General features: G+C 40.0%; 2 protein-coding genes across 2 annotated transcripts; one reads left to right on the top strand and one right to left on the bottom strand.

The window, feature by feature from the left end:
- Window position 1: 1 nt before the first annotated feature.
- PDE12 (phosphodiesterase 12) lies at window positions 2-6987 on the top strand (the record flags this gene model as incomplete). The annotated part of the gene is made up of 3 exons (XM_003210086.2): window positions 2-508; window positions 1457-1535; window positions 2209-6987. Coding segments are annotated over 3 exons (1029 nt in total), but the record flags the coding sequence as incomplete, so codon positions are not given.
- ARF4 (ADP ribosylation factor 4) lies at window positions 6789-11290 on the bottom strand. Its single transcript, XM_010718496.2, has 5 exons — window positions 11141-11290; window positions 10512-10621; window positions 9212-9283; window positions 8606-8731; window positions 6789-7741 (listed from the first exon to the last, which is right to left on the bottom strand). Exons 1-5 carry the CDS (start codon window positions 11274-11276, stop codon window positions 7655-7657), a joined length of 531 nt encoding a protein of 176 aa, XP_010716798.1. The 5' UTR covers window positions 11277-11290; the 3' UTR covers window positions 6789-7654.
- Between the last annotated feature and the right edge of the window lie 936 nt (window positions 11291-12226).

Below are 12226 nucleotides of genomic sequence, written 5' to 3' on the forward strand. Positions count from 1 at the left end.
CGTGGAGGCCGGGCCGGGCGCGTGCACGTTCGACGCGCGGCACCTCTACACGCGCAAGGCGTGCGGCCGCGGCTCCGTGCGCGCCGTCTCCTACAACATCCTGGCCGACGCCTATGCCCAGACCGAGTTCTCCCGCACCGTGCTGTACCCGTACTGCGCCCCGTACGCGCTGGAGGTCGACTACCGGCAGAACCTGCTGAAGAAGGAGCTGGCCGGATACAACGCCGACCTCGTCTGCCTGCAGGAGGTGGACAAATCCGTCTTCGCCGATAGCCTGGCTCCGGCTCTGGACGCGTTCGGGCTCGAGGGGCTCTTCAAGATCAAGGAGAAGCAGCACGAGGGCCTGGCCACCTTCTATCGCAGGGACAAGTTCAGCCTCCTGAGCCAGCACGACATCACGTTCAGCGAGGCGCTGCTGTCAGAGCCGCCGCACGCGGAACTGCGCGACAAGCTGGGCCGGTACCCCGTGGTGCGGGACAAGGTGCTGCAGAGATCCTCCGTGCTGCAGGTATCTGCGGCCACCCCGTCCAGCAGCCGCAGCCCAGTACTGTGGGCAGTGTTGGGATGTGCCCGTTAGTGGGTGCTGGTCGTGCACGGGGCGGGGCAGCGCAAACACAGTGCTGACAGGCAGGCTTTAAGTAACCTTATGTAGGCAATAATGTAAAACTTTAAAAAAAGGCCAGCTTACTTTCTTTGCCATAAGGTGAAGTCAGCTGGTAAAAGTGCTGGGCCAGGTGGGGCATTAGCTGCCCATTGTTTCACTGCTCAATCCTGTATTGTGATAGGTATGTCACTAAACTTAATCTTGCCAGTTGTGACATTAACCTAAGTTAGCCTGCTTTAATAATGCCACCAAACGCAGAGGTGGAGAAATAAGAATGGACATATCTATGAGCTTGTGGGGCCCGGTGGGGCAGCCTGCAGAGCTAATAGAAGTCTGTCAGGAATTTCAGAAATGCTCCTACAGGTTTCCAATGGAATGAGTAACAAACTTTCCTCGATAACTGAAGTCACCTCCAAGTTTAATTTCACAAGAATACAGCACTGCAGTTTGCTGAAGCCAGAGACTCTTCTGTCTCTGTTTCTGACCCCAAAGTGAGGAAAGAACTGGAGGGGCAGAGGAGGGGGGGGAGATTAATGCATTTTCAACATACTATGAAAAACTACTGAATGGATTGAAGGAAAATGTGGTCAAACCAGAAAGCTACTGACAGAGCACTTATCAAATATCCAGATGTTGGTGTAGTTCTGTAGTGGTAACACTAGCAATGTAAGTGGCTGAAATTCATACCTAATATAGAGGATAAATAGACTCAATTTAGGAGCCATGCCATTGATTAGTTTTAAGCATCAGATTCTTTGGACTGGATTGTTGTGAAAGCATAAGCTAACTAATGTATTTGATTTAAATATATAACCTTTATTTAAAACTGATTAAAGGCTTCTTTTCTTAAAGGTTTCAGTTCTTCAGTCTGAAACTGATCCTTCTAGGAAGCTTTGTGTAGCTAACACCCATCTCTACTGGCATCCAAAAGGTAATTTTCCTGCTTTCTTCCTTATTCTTTTGCAGCTGTTGCCTTTACTTGTGGAACTGAGGATTTTCTGCCCATTCCCTACCTCAGTGATGTAAACCTGGCTAGATAAACTAGATTTATTTATCTTCCTTACAGTAAGATTGTTGTGATCTGCTAGGCCAGCAGTAGAATCCAAACAAATGCAAAACAGTCACATTAAACACAATTTGCCTGAAATGTGGACGATAAAGTACAGCTCGGGTGCTCATGGTTCCCCCATCCTGTTGTACCCAAAGGAGCAATGTTGTGGTGCTTTTATCACAGGAAACAAGTTGGGCTACTGAAGCTTTCAAGAAGAGACTATCCTCCGTTAAATTAGTTCTGTTTTAGTTCTGTGCCATTCAAAAACACTGTAAGGATAGTTTCCAAGAATTAAAAGGCTGCTGCAGTATGGGTGTTTAAGGTGCATAATTTTTTAAATTCATGGGAAGAAAAATTAAATGTCCTCTGCTGTACAGTTTTGATGGTCACATATCAAAGACATCTTTATTTATGAAAACTATTCTGAAATACAGCACATGGGGAATTTAAAGCACGAGTACTGTTTCAGAGCTTTATGTGACACGTATCTAAATGAACAACTTGAAAAACTCTTCCGGTGCCTTTACAAAGTAACTTATTTTTACATCTTTAGGTGGGAACATTCGTCTCATCCAAATTGCTGTAGCTTTGTCTCACATCAAGTATGTAGCATGTGACTTGTACCCTAATATACCAGTCATATTCTGTGGAGACTTTAATAGTACACCATCATCTGGAACTTACGGTTTTATTAACACTGGTGGCATTGCTGAAGATCACGAAGATTGGGCCTCTAATGGAGAAGAGGAAAGGTGCAATATGCCTCTAAGCCATCCCTTCAAACTACAGAGTGCTTGTGGAGAACCTGCATATACAAACTATGTTGGTGGGTTTTATGGATGTCTGGACTACATTTTCATTGACAGAAATGCTCTGGAAGTTGAACAGGTCATTCCATTGCCAAGTCATGAAGAAGTAACAACCCATCAGGCTTTGCCAAGTGTTTCACATCCTTCAGATCATATAGCACTCGTATGTGACTTGAAGTGGAAATAGATTGGCTTTTGCATAATGCTTTTTGGGGTTTTTGTACAAATTGATGTACTGTTGAGGAACTGAGGTTCAACCCTGGCTTGTATGCTACTAAAATGAGAGTAATTTAAGAAAAGTGAATGTGTTTAATGGTGCTACTGAAGGTTATCTCACCGCTAACATGAACTTGTACAACAATTTCTCCTTTCCCTTTTTATATGCCAATAGAAAAAAATATTTCAGCTGTAGAGTTTTGAAAGTTGGATTGTATATCCTTTTACAGGTTTTTAAAGGACTAAAATTGTTGAATATATGAATTAAATCTTATTTGTAAGTGTACAAACTGAACTCTGATCAGAACCAGGTGCAGAATCTGAAAAGAAATAACCATGGTTTGGATTCATTCAGCTCATTGTGGTTACTGTCATAAGATAGAGCTTTTAAAATAAACTCAGAAGCTGAGTTTATCAGCCAGTTTTTTAGCAAGTGGCATGATCACTGTACCTGCTGCCTTCTGAAAAAACATTCTTTAATTATCAGTGAATGGTCTTGTTCAGTCAACAGCTATGTTAAATTTAAGATGATAATCAACTTGGAAGCACTTTGCTCGCTCACTTAGCATGGGTAGTGAGGGTCACTTAAACACTTACTCAAACTGGATTCTATATATAGGTTGCATCTACTGTTCCATCTGTTGTCTATGGTTAGTAGTAGTATTTGAGGTTAGGACAGCCAGCTGGGGATGGGAGGGAACTCTAACAACATAATTTAATAATCTCTTTTCAGGTGTGGGGAGATACAGAATGAATGATGTGGTGTATCCATCTCTGCCTGCATTTTTAAAGAAACAAGTTACTTAAAACTTTATAATAAGCACTTATACTGAAAAACACAAATACTGGTTTTATTCCTTGTACATTGTTCCATGTGGAACTAGTCTAGTCCAGGTAACTTGGATGCTGGGAAACCTGCTTTATTGTTATCTTCATTGAATTTGTTGGAAAGGGTATGAGTCATTAACTAACTTTTCCTGCATAATTAGTCCATATGAAACAATCAGCACTTAAAAACTATTTCACTACATCATCTTTCACCTAATAAGCTTCCTTTTCTGACTGTGCCAGTTCTCGCTTGATTTCTCTCCAGTCACAGTTGCCTAGCATGGCAAAACAAGTCCTAATGTGATAGTACAAAAAAAACAAAAAACCCAACAGCTTAACTTTGAAAGAAGCAAAAGAAACACTGTTGTGATGTAGACACAAGAGTCTACATTACAACTGTCTACCATAAATATGGTAGAAGACTTAAAAGACTGTTTAAAAAAAAGAAAAATAGGAGAATAAAAATGTAATTCAGAACTTCTTCCAGTTGGTAAACCTCCAGAAGATTAAGCTAAAATCCAATGCTGTGTTTACTTCAGTTACTTGTAAAACAACACTTGGAACTCTGCCATCTATGCTAATATTGAGATGGCCATGCAGTTCTTAACTAATGTGGTCGTGCTCAGATCATAATGTTGAGAAGCAATATCACCCGATAAAGGTTTGTGATAGAATGCCCTACTGTAAGGGAAGCTAGAAAAGTACTTAAAGGAAGATGTCGAAGAACTGAAAGCAAAGAGGATGGCTGAGCCACTTGTTAGTTCACAGATGAATTAAAAGTAAAGATGACTTTGAACAGGTGCCACAACTCATGCCCCTGTCGTGGTAAAAGAAGCTGGTAGCTGGCTCCAATTGCTGAGAGAGGTAAGTTTTTCTTCTAAACTTCTTCATACTGGTATACTATGTTGACAGTCCCTACTGTGCTGTGCTCTTCAGAGGCAGTTCCTCTTAATCCCTGTAATGGTGTCTGGGCTGCTGCTTTTGTCTCCTTGTAGACAAAGGAGAACACTTGGCTTGTGCAGGAACCAAGTGATAAGGCAAAAACAGGGTACTGTTACAGGCCCAATTAGATGGCCCCTACACAGAGCAGATAATCTTTTAATATTTTTTGGAAGGAATTTCAGCTCCACAAGTTAATGCTGGAGAATCTTCAGGCCAAGCATCTCTGGTTTAATTTAGTAAAATGCAATAGCACAGGCTGACTGCCAATAGCAGCACCGTGTCAGGAGTTAGGCAGGCATGCCTGGAAGTGTCAGTACTGGGATGTAGGTTAGGAAAAAGACAATTCAAAAGAACTTGTGATTTCTGGGGGAGTGCAGGAAACAATCCTTTGATATTCCTTGTGCTCCCAAGATGTATTTACATCTGTAAGGTTATACATGGCACTTCCTACTTGACACAAGGTGATTTTAGCTTCTTTGTTCCCCCTACATATTTGCCTATAGCTTGCCCAATTAATTCTTCCCTGAATGACTTCTAGATCCCATATTCATAGAACCCTATCAAACTTGTCTCCATTTTATTTCATAATTCTAAGCTTGCGTGTGATCCAGCAGCTGGAATTCTCCATGTCCTCCACATAAGAAAAGAACCTCCCAGCCACCTCCCAAAAAACAAGCAATGTTCTCTGCATTTTTGAAGTACGCTCATTTGTTATGCTACCTCCTCAGCTGGCATTAAGAGAGAACAAGCATGCTGCTTTCCCTTCTCTAACCAACGGTGCAGAAAAGGAAAGAGCACTGTAACAGCATATGCCTCTGACTAGCTTTTTAGGAAGGAGATTCTTTCTTTTACACTGACTCCCACCTTACTGTATAAGCTGTAGCCTTCAGCCCCATCCCTATTTTAAAATGAGGCTGAAGATCTTTACTACTTTGATTTAGTAAATCGCTCATTTTATAGCAGCATTACAGCCTACAGGCAGGCAAAGCCAGACACAGTGACCCTTTGCAGTATCAACTGTTATTTACATGCTGTAACAGCAGTGGCTAAACACAGCTTACCTAAGCCAAGTTAGGTTTTAAAAAGCATTTTAAAGAATTAAACCAGAATTAAAAAGACTTCATCTCCCTATATGAAAAATAATGTTTCCTTCAAGGTAACAGTCCTCTTTCATCCATACTTTTTGTATTTAAAGTCTACCTCTAACCTCTGTCTCAGAAGAGGCATTTAATGTGGAATTTAGTGTGTCACAATTGTTTAACTCACTGTAACTACCACTACAGCCCACCTAACAGACCAGCCAGCTCTTCTGAGCAAGGCATTCCTTCTAAGGTTTATTTCAAGAAGCTGCTTTACCAGAAACACACTTATTAACAAGTGCTGATCCAATGCACAGATACATTGACTTCTGCCAGTGTGTATTCCACAACTTATTAAAGCTACAAGCAGAATGTTACCTTAACTCTATCTCTTGGGTTTCTGTTACACACCAAGGAGAGTCACTGACTCATTTCAAGAGCTCTGGAATTTCCTCCAGTTATTGATGCTCACAGTAACTGTTTCCTAGAAACTTCAGTCTCATGGGTACAGCAGAACCTGCTTGGAAGTTGCTCTTAATTTAAACCTGCTTGAGCTTAGCAAACTTTGGCACTGGGATTGCTTGGAGGAAGGACAGCAAGATCTGAGCTTGTAGGACACGAACTGAGGTCAAATCTGCCATGAAATCATACTTCAGCTACCTGAAGACAATTAAGACACAAGATTGAGCTGTTTGCATTTGTTTAACAGACAGAAAAATAGAAAAAGATTGAAAAGAGTTAATTTAAGCATTTTGAAACCATGCCAGGGAGGGAAGGGACACAGCAGCAACTATATAGACCTTATTTCTGGGGGGTGCCCATCACCATTAACACAACGTTGATTAAAGCCTGTTCAAGTGTTTCACTTTTCAGCTAACCAACCTCCTCCTCCTGCTAAAAACCAAGTTGTTTTTAAGTGCAGAAACAACTACAAGACAGACATGCATGCTTCTCAGGCAGTTTGTACTTGTTTTATTACTGTTTTTGTAACTGTTAGTATTTTCATATCTGGACAACTTAAAAGGAATTCTAGATTTACAACTTCAAAAGATACAGAATCATAGGTCTTGATGACAACTACTCTACTGCACTGTATACAACTCTGCCCACCTTGTGCCCCACTCTGTACAGCCCCAAACAAGTGAAAATGAGATTTACGTTCACATTCAAGCTGCAATGAAGCTCAGTTTATGGAAAATGAGTATGTGATAAGTCACAGCTCAACTACTTAAAAATCAAGAAGAGCATACGCAGAACAATACATTTTATCATTTTATTAGGAATAATTCCAAGTGGGTTATGAAGAAACTAATCCATTGAGTTTGATGAATTTTCCAAAATCTCATTATGAAGATATGTCCACCAACAAACAGTAAAACTTCAGCAGAACTATTATACACTGGGCAAAAATAGTCAGGCTGATACCAAAAAGCAACATGCAACATAAAAAAAAAAAAAGATACAATATAAAGGAAGACAATCTGCTGAATATTAAAAACAACCTCAACATGAGCTCTTCGCAGCCAGCACAGAACTATTCTACCCATCCAATCCAATTCTCACAAAGGCAAGTTGGGCTGATGGAACCCAAGGATTAATAAAATGTTCCTCAGTGCAGTGGATTTGAATAGTGTTTTAGAGCATTTTCTGGGCGGGAACAAGCAGTATTAGGAATTCTTTTTGGCAAGGGAGACAAATAAATATACGGAATGCTACATTTTTAAATCAGCAGACTGTCTGAGGAATGAAACAGGGCATCAGTAAACTAAAAGTAGCAGGGAGAAAAAATTAAAACAATTTATTGGGGCTCAAAAAAAAGTATTCAAAACAGATCTTGAAGATGTCACGATAACTATATTCAGGCATTTAGGCTAACAAGGGAAGTAGAATCAGAAGATACACTTTTTCCAAGTTAAGGAGATTTTTACCCAAGCATATTGCTACCTTTGCAACATGTAGCTCGGTAAACAATAATTGGCAACAAAATAAGTTGAAATGCTGTAATATCCTGCCCAAAGATCAGTTCCAGATATTGTAATAACCAAGATGCAAACTAATTTTGTTGTAACAAGCCTAGACCACTTATATCAAACATGTCCCTGGTGAAAGAGTCATCCAGTTTGAGTTAGCGTTTTGAGAGTTCGTTTGAGAGCCAGTCAAGTCCCTCATACAGACCAGTTCCTTGCGTAGCACAGGTAGCTTGGACATACCACTGTTAACACAGAACACAGACAGAAAGAAGTTTACATACTGACAAAATGCAAACTAAGTTATCACAGTATGTGACACTCAGACACAAACTCGAATAGTGCTCTTTAAACATTGTTTTGCACCCCAGAGTCAATACTGAACAGAGTATTTTCTAAGTTTAGAAAAAAGTATAGACAAAGTAGGTAGGGTTTACACATCATCCAGAAGCTCCATGTGCCAAAATACATTTTAGTGCATCAAGATGAAAAAAACAACAAACTGCCACTTGTTTTATATGTGAAAAACTAGCTTCTGTTTTGCAAGATTGCTCTCCTGGAAACAGGCATGCAATTATCAGATTTAAGGGACCTCTAGGGCATCCAACTACATATAAACTTGATGTGTCAAACAAAATGAGCATTACACAAGGATAGATAGTTTATGTGAAGCAACCTTGTATCTCAAAGGGCTGTACAGATGAGATGTAATTAGTCAAGAAGCATTTCATTTCCTCGCATCTTTGTTGGGATGAGAATACACAAAGCATTTTGTCCCTGAGGAGAAGTGAGCACTGGGACATGAGGCAAGCCTCCCACGCTCCTCAAACGCTGATGGTTACATTTCAACGGCAGGCTGGAACATTTCTATTTTTCCAGAAAAAGGTGAGGGAAAACACCTGCAACACGCTGCTGTACACACTGAATTATACTTCTAGATCACCTGTTTTAAAGGAGGATCTTCAACTTTGTCCTACAGAGTTTAATAGCAGGTACATGCATCTCTCTACAGAAAAAGGTGAAAACTTCCCTTGCTTTAAAGGGAGATTAATTCTATGATATCTAATAAAGCAAGCCACAGTTAGCAACCAGAGAAGTTTAGCACTTACAGTTCTGTTACGCAGGGACTGCAGGCCTAGTTTATCGGTCATCTCGCTGATTGCCATGGCATTTGGCAGATCTTGCTTGTTTGCAAACAGCAGCAGCACTGCATCTCGCAGCTCATCCTCCTGAAGCTGAGAAAAAACAAACAGCCATGTTACTGCATTAGCTCAGTTAACAACAAGCACTAAAGAAACCTAAGTACTGTTTTAAGCATAATCTGCTTTTTCATTATTACTCAAGTCACTGGATAGTAAAATTCATCCTGTACCCCGCAGAAGTTCTAGCAGAACTATTTTTCAATAAGCAGTTTTAAGTTCATCAGGACCTTGCTGATGAAACTCTCAAGTATTTATTAAAATACCTCCTGCATTTTTCTTAACACTTTATGAAAGATTCTCACGAGTAGTTCTTGAGGGAAAGCTTTCTACAGAGTTGCAGCTACTACACGATGCACTAAAGCTAGAACTCCCTGGTGCATACAATATGCACTGCAAAAACTTCCTAAACATGCTCAGGAATCTGATTCATCCTAACCAAATAGAAAAAAAAGAACACCCAAAACTCACCCAAACACTCAAAGATATTTTCTTTCAGAAAGTATCAACACTTACCATTTTCTGCAGCTCATCTGCTGCTTCCTCGATTCTCTCTCTATCATTGCTATCCACCACAAAGATGAGGCCCTGCAAGAAATTAGTCTGGCTTGAGGAAAGCAAATCTCTTAGAAAGTTCTTTTTATCCTGCTCAAGCAACACAAGATGTCTGTCTGAACATCTACACAGTGAGTATCAACAGCAAAATTAAGCTAGAACTTTTAAGTTAAAAAAAAACAAAAACCCACAACATTAATTGGAAATGTCAGTTAATATATTGGTGTAGGAATCATTAATTTCAAAACAAACAAAACAAAAAGCACAAAGAACCCAACAAGGTCTCCTAAACTAACACTTCCCCTTCCCTACACCTCCCTTTTCTCTCAGCATTACATTAAATGCAGCACAGGAATTGTAAGAAGTGCTTCACCAAATGTTTGTACCAAATATTATTTCTAGCAGCATCTGTGTTACCCAAGTGAACCTCTCACATAAGAACTGCTTTCTCTGTCCATTTTTATTATTCTCTTGAAGACAGCAGAAGCAACTTTAAAAAATATTTTCAGTCTGGTCCTATTATAAATAATTATTATTGTTATTTCAGTAGTGTTAGCTGCTTTTTGTCTGCCTAGAGCTCATAGTTTTCTGCACCCAACTATCATATTTATTCTGCACAGACATGTCTTGGAAACAATTCTAGATCCAACAGAACAAAACGCCAAACCTCACCACTAAAGTTCCTCCATATTAGTAAGTGATTTATCTCACTGCCTGTGAGCCAAAGGAAAGAATTACATTTACACCACCAAGAATGTCAGTAATTATGTCAGCATGAAACTGCCACTTCCTAAGCAATGGGTAGTAAGATATTAAAGACACTTTTAGATACTCTGCATGTGTTTTAGATATGTAAAAAATAAAAAAAAACCTGTATGTTTTTGATGCTCAGTGAAGGACTTTAGACAATAATACTTCTTGTATAAATCCATACCAGTTCAGATAGATCAGCAAAGCCCAGCTAAATTGTTCCTTACAAACTAACAGCTGCTCTGGCTTATTACAGAATGCTAACAGATTCTTAGGACTTTGCCCTCATTAAGCTACACTCACCACTAAGCACTGAAATCTTCAGGGTAAAAAAAAAAATAAAATTAAATGGCTTTAAAAGAATAAAGCCTGGGTATCCCACAGAACTTGAGAAAGATAGCAAGGAACCCTTCTGAAAGGAAGAGACAGGACACAACTTTTGATAGATACTACAGCACATAACGAGCCTTTACAAAATAGGTTATAACCACTGCTATTTTAAAACTCTTACCTGTGTATTTTGGAAATAATGCCTCCAAAGAGGTCTGATTTTATCTTGACCACCAACATCCCAAACTGTGAAGCAAATGTTTTTGTATTCTACCGTTTCCACATTAAAACCTAGAATAAAAGAGTCCGTTAGAAATAGTTAGCGGTAACATGACAACATAATTCCAATCCTGTTAAAGATAACTTCTCAAAGTTTGACTTCTGACAAGTGAATTCTGACAAGACCTTTTATATCTTGGGAGATTAAAAAGAAAAGTCAGTTAGACCCAAAACACACCACGTTTGGTTGAAAGAGCCTCTCAACCACAAATTGCTGAAGACTCCTGGTGTTAGGGCAGAGCACTGCTACCTAAAAGGCTCCTGTACCCCTGAGCATCAGCTGCTGGCTGCTGTTGACAGGACTCCTGTCTGGGTGTATCTTCTGAGTGACACAGAATGAGTGTTACTGCCATGGCAGTGCCAGATTATGTAAGCTACCCTGAAGCTGCTCTGTTTGTCTCCATCCCTAACCCGCTAACAGCAAGGACAGCAAATTCCTACACTCTTCAGAAGCCCATCCCTACAGCACAAATTTTGAGCAACAGGAACAAAGATGAGAATTGATTATGAAGACATCAGAATTTATCTTACCAATAGTGGGAATTGTGGTGACAATTTCTCCTAGTTTCAGCTTATAAAGGATAGTTGTCTTACCAGCAGCATCCAAACCAACTAGGAAAAAACAGAAAATTTTATTTAGTTCACAGTATGAACTCAATTTCATCATTTCAAAGAGATGCTATTTTAAATGTAGAGTATTAGCTTTGGTTTTCTTTTTTTTTTTTTTCCCCGAGAGAAAACATCTGATTGTATTCTCTTAAGTCATTGTTGATACACTACCACATATTTTGCCTTATGTCCTCTACTCAGCTCTGAGAGAGAACTCAGGCAATAAACAAGCTCAATAGCACATCTTCATCCACAACTTACAGATTCAGAACCTTCTAGTCATCTTCCCTCAGATTTGTGTTACTTGAGTTTTGTCATTCTTTCTTAAAGTTCGTTTTTTTCCTGGAGTGTCAGGATGGTTTCAATGCCTCACAATAATCTACCAATAGAACATCACTTCTAACCAAACACACAGCTGCTGTTTAGCACTTAACCAGGGGAATATCTCACTTGATGCCCAGCTAAGGTTGGTTCCAAGCACACCTGAAGCAGTGTGAACAGCACTGGAAGACACTTCCATTTACCTCATTCCACTCACTTTGATTTATCAAAAGCACAAGCTACGTGAGGCAACTCTTATCCTTCCCCTCCACATATATTCCAGGAGTTGAGAGCTCTCACCATGACATCACTTCTGCAGGCTGAGACCCACCAGGATGCTTTCCTTAGCCAGGTCAGGCCATCCTTACTGAAAGCCTGCTGCACTGCCATTTGCTCTTCACTGCTACAGCCAAAGTTAAGCCAGCTGTTTTTAAAGGCAAGCTGCAGGGTTGATATGCATTCCTTACCAAAACTGGAGGCCTAGAGGCATTTTTTGAGAAGCATCACTAACACTGAGGAATACACTGTAGTTTCATACCACTGTTCTTGCAAATACCTATGACACTTCAGAAAACACAAGAGCAACTTCAAATACTGTTCTTTATGGTACTGCCCTATGTTGAGTGCAAGCACCTGAAGAAACAGCAGGTACTAATCACTTACCACAGCAACAGCTTCAATAAAATG

This window comes from Meleagris gallopavo, chromosome 14, assembly GCF_000146605.3.
Source record: "Meleagris gallopavo isolate NT-WF06-2002-E0010 breed Aviagen turkey brand Nicholas breeding stock chromosome 14, Turkey_5.1, whole genome shotgun sequence".
NCBI classification, from domain to species: Eukaryota; Metazoa; Chordata; class Aves; order Galliformes; family Phasianidae; genus Meleagris; species Meleagris gallopavo.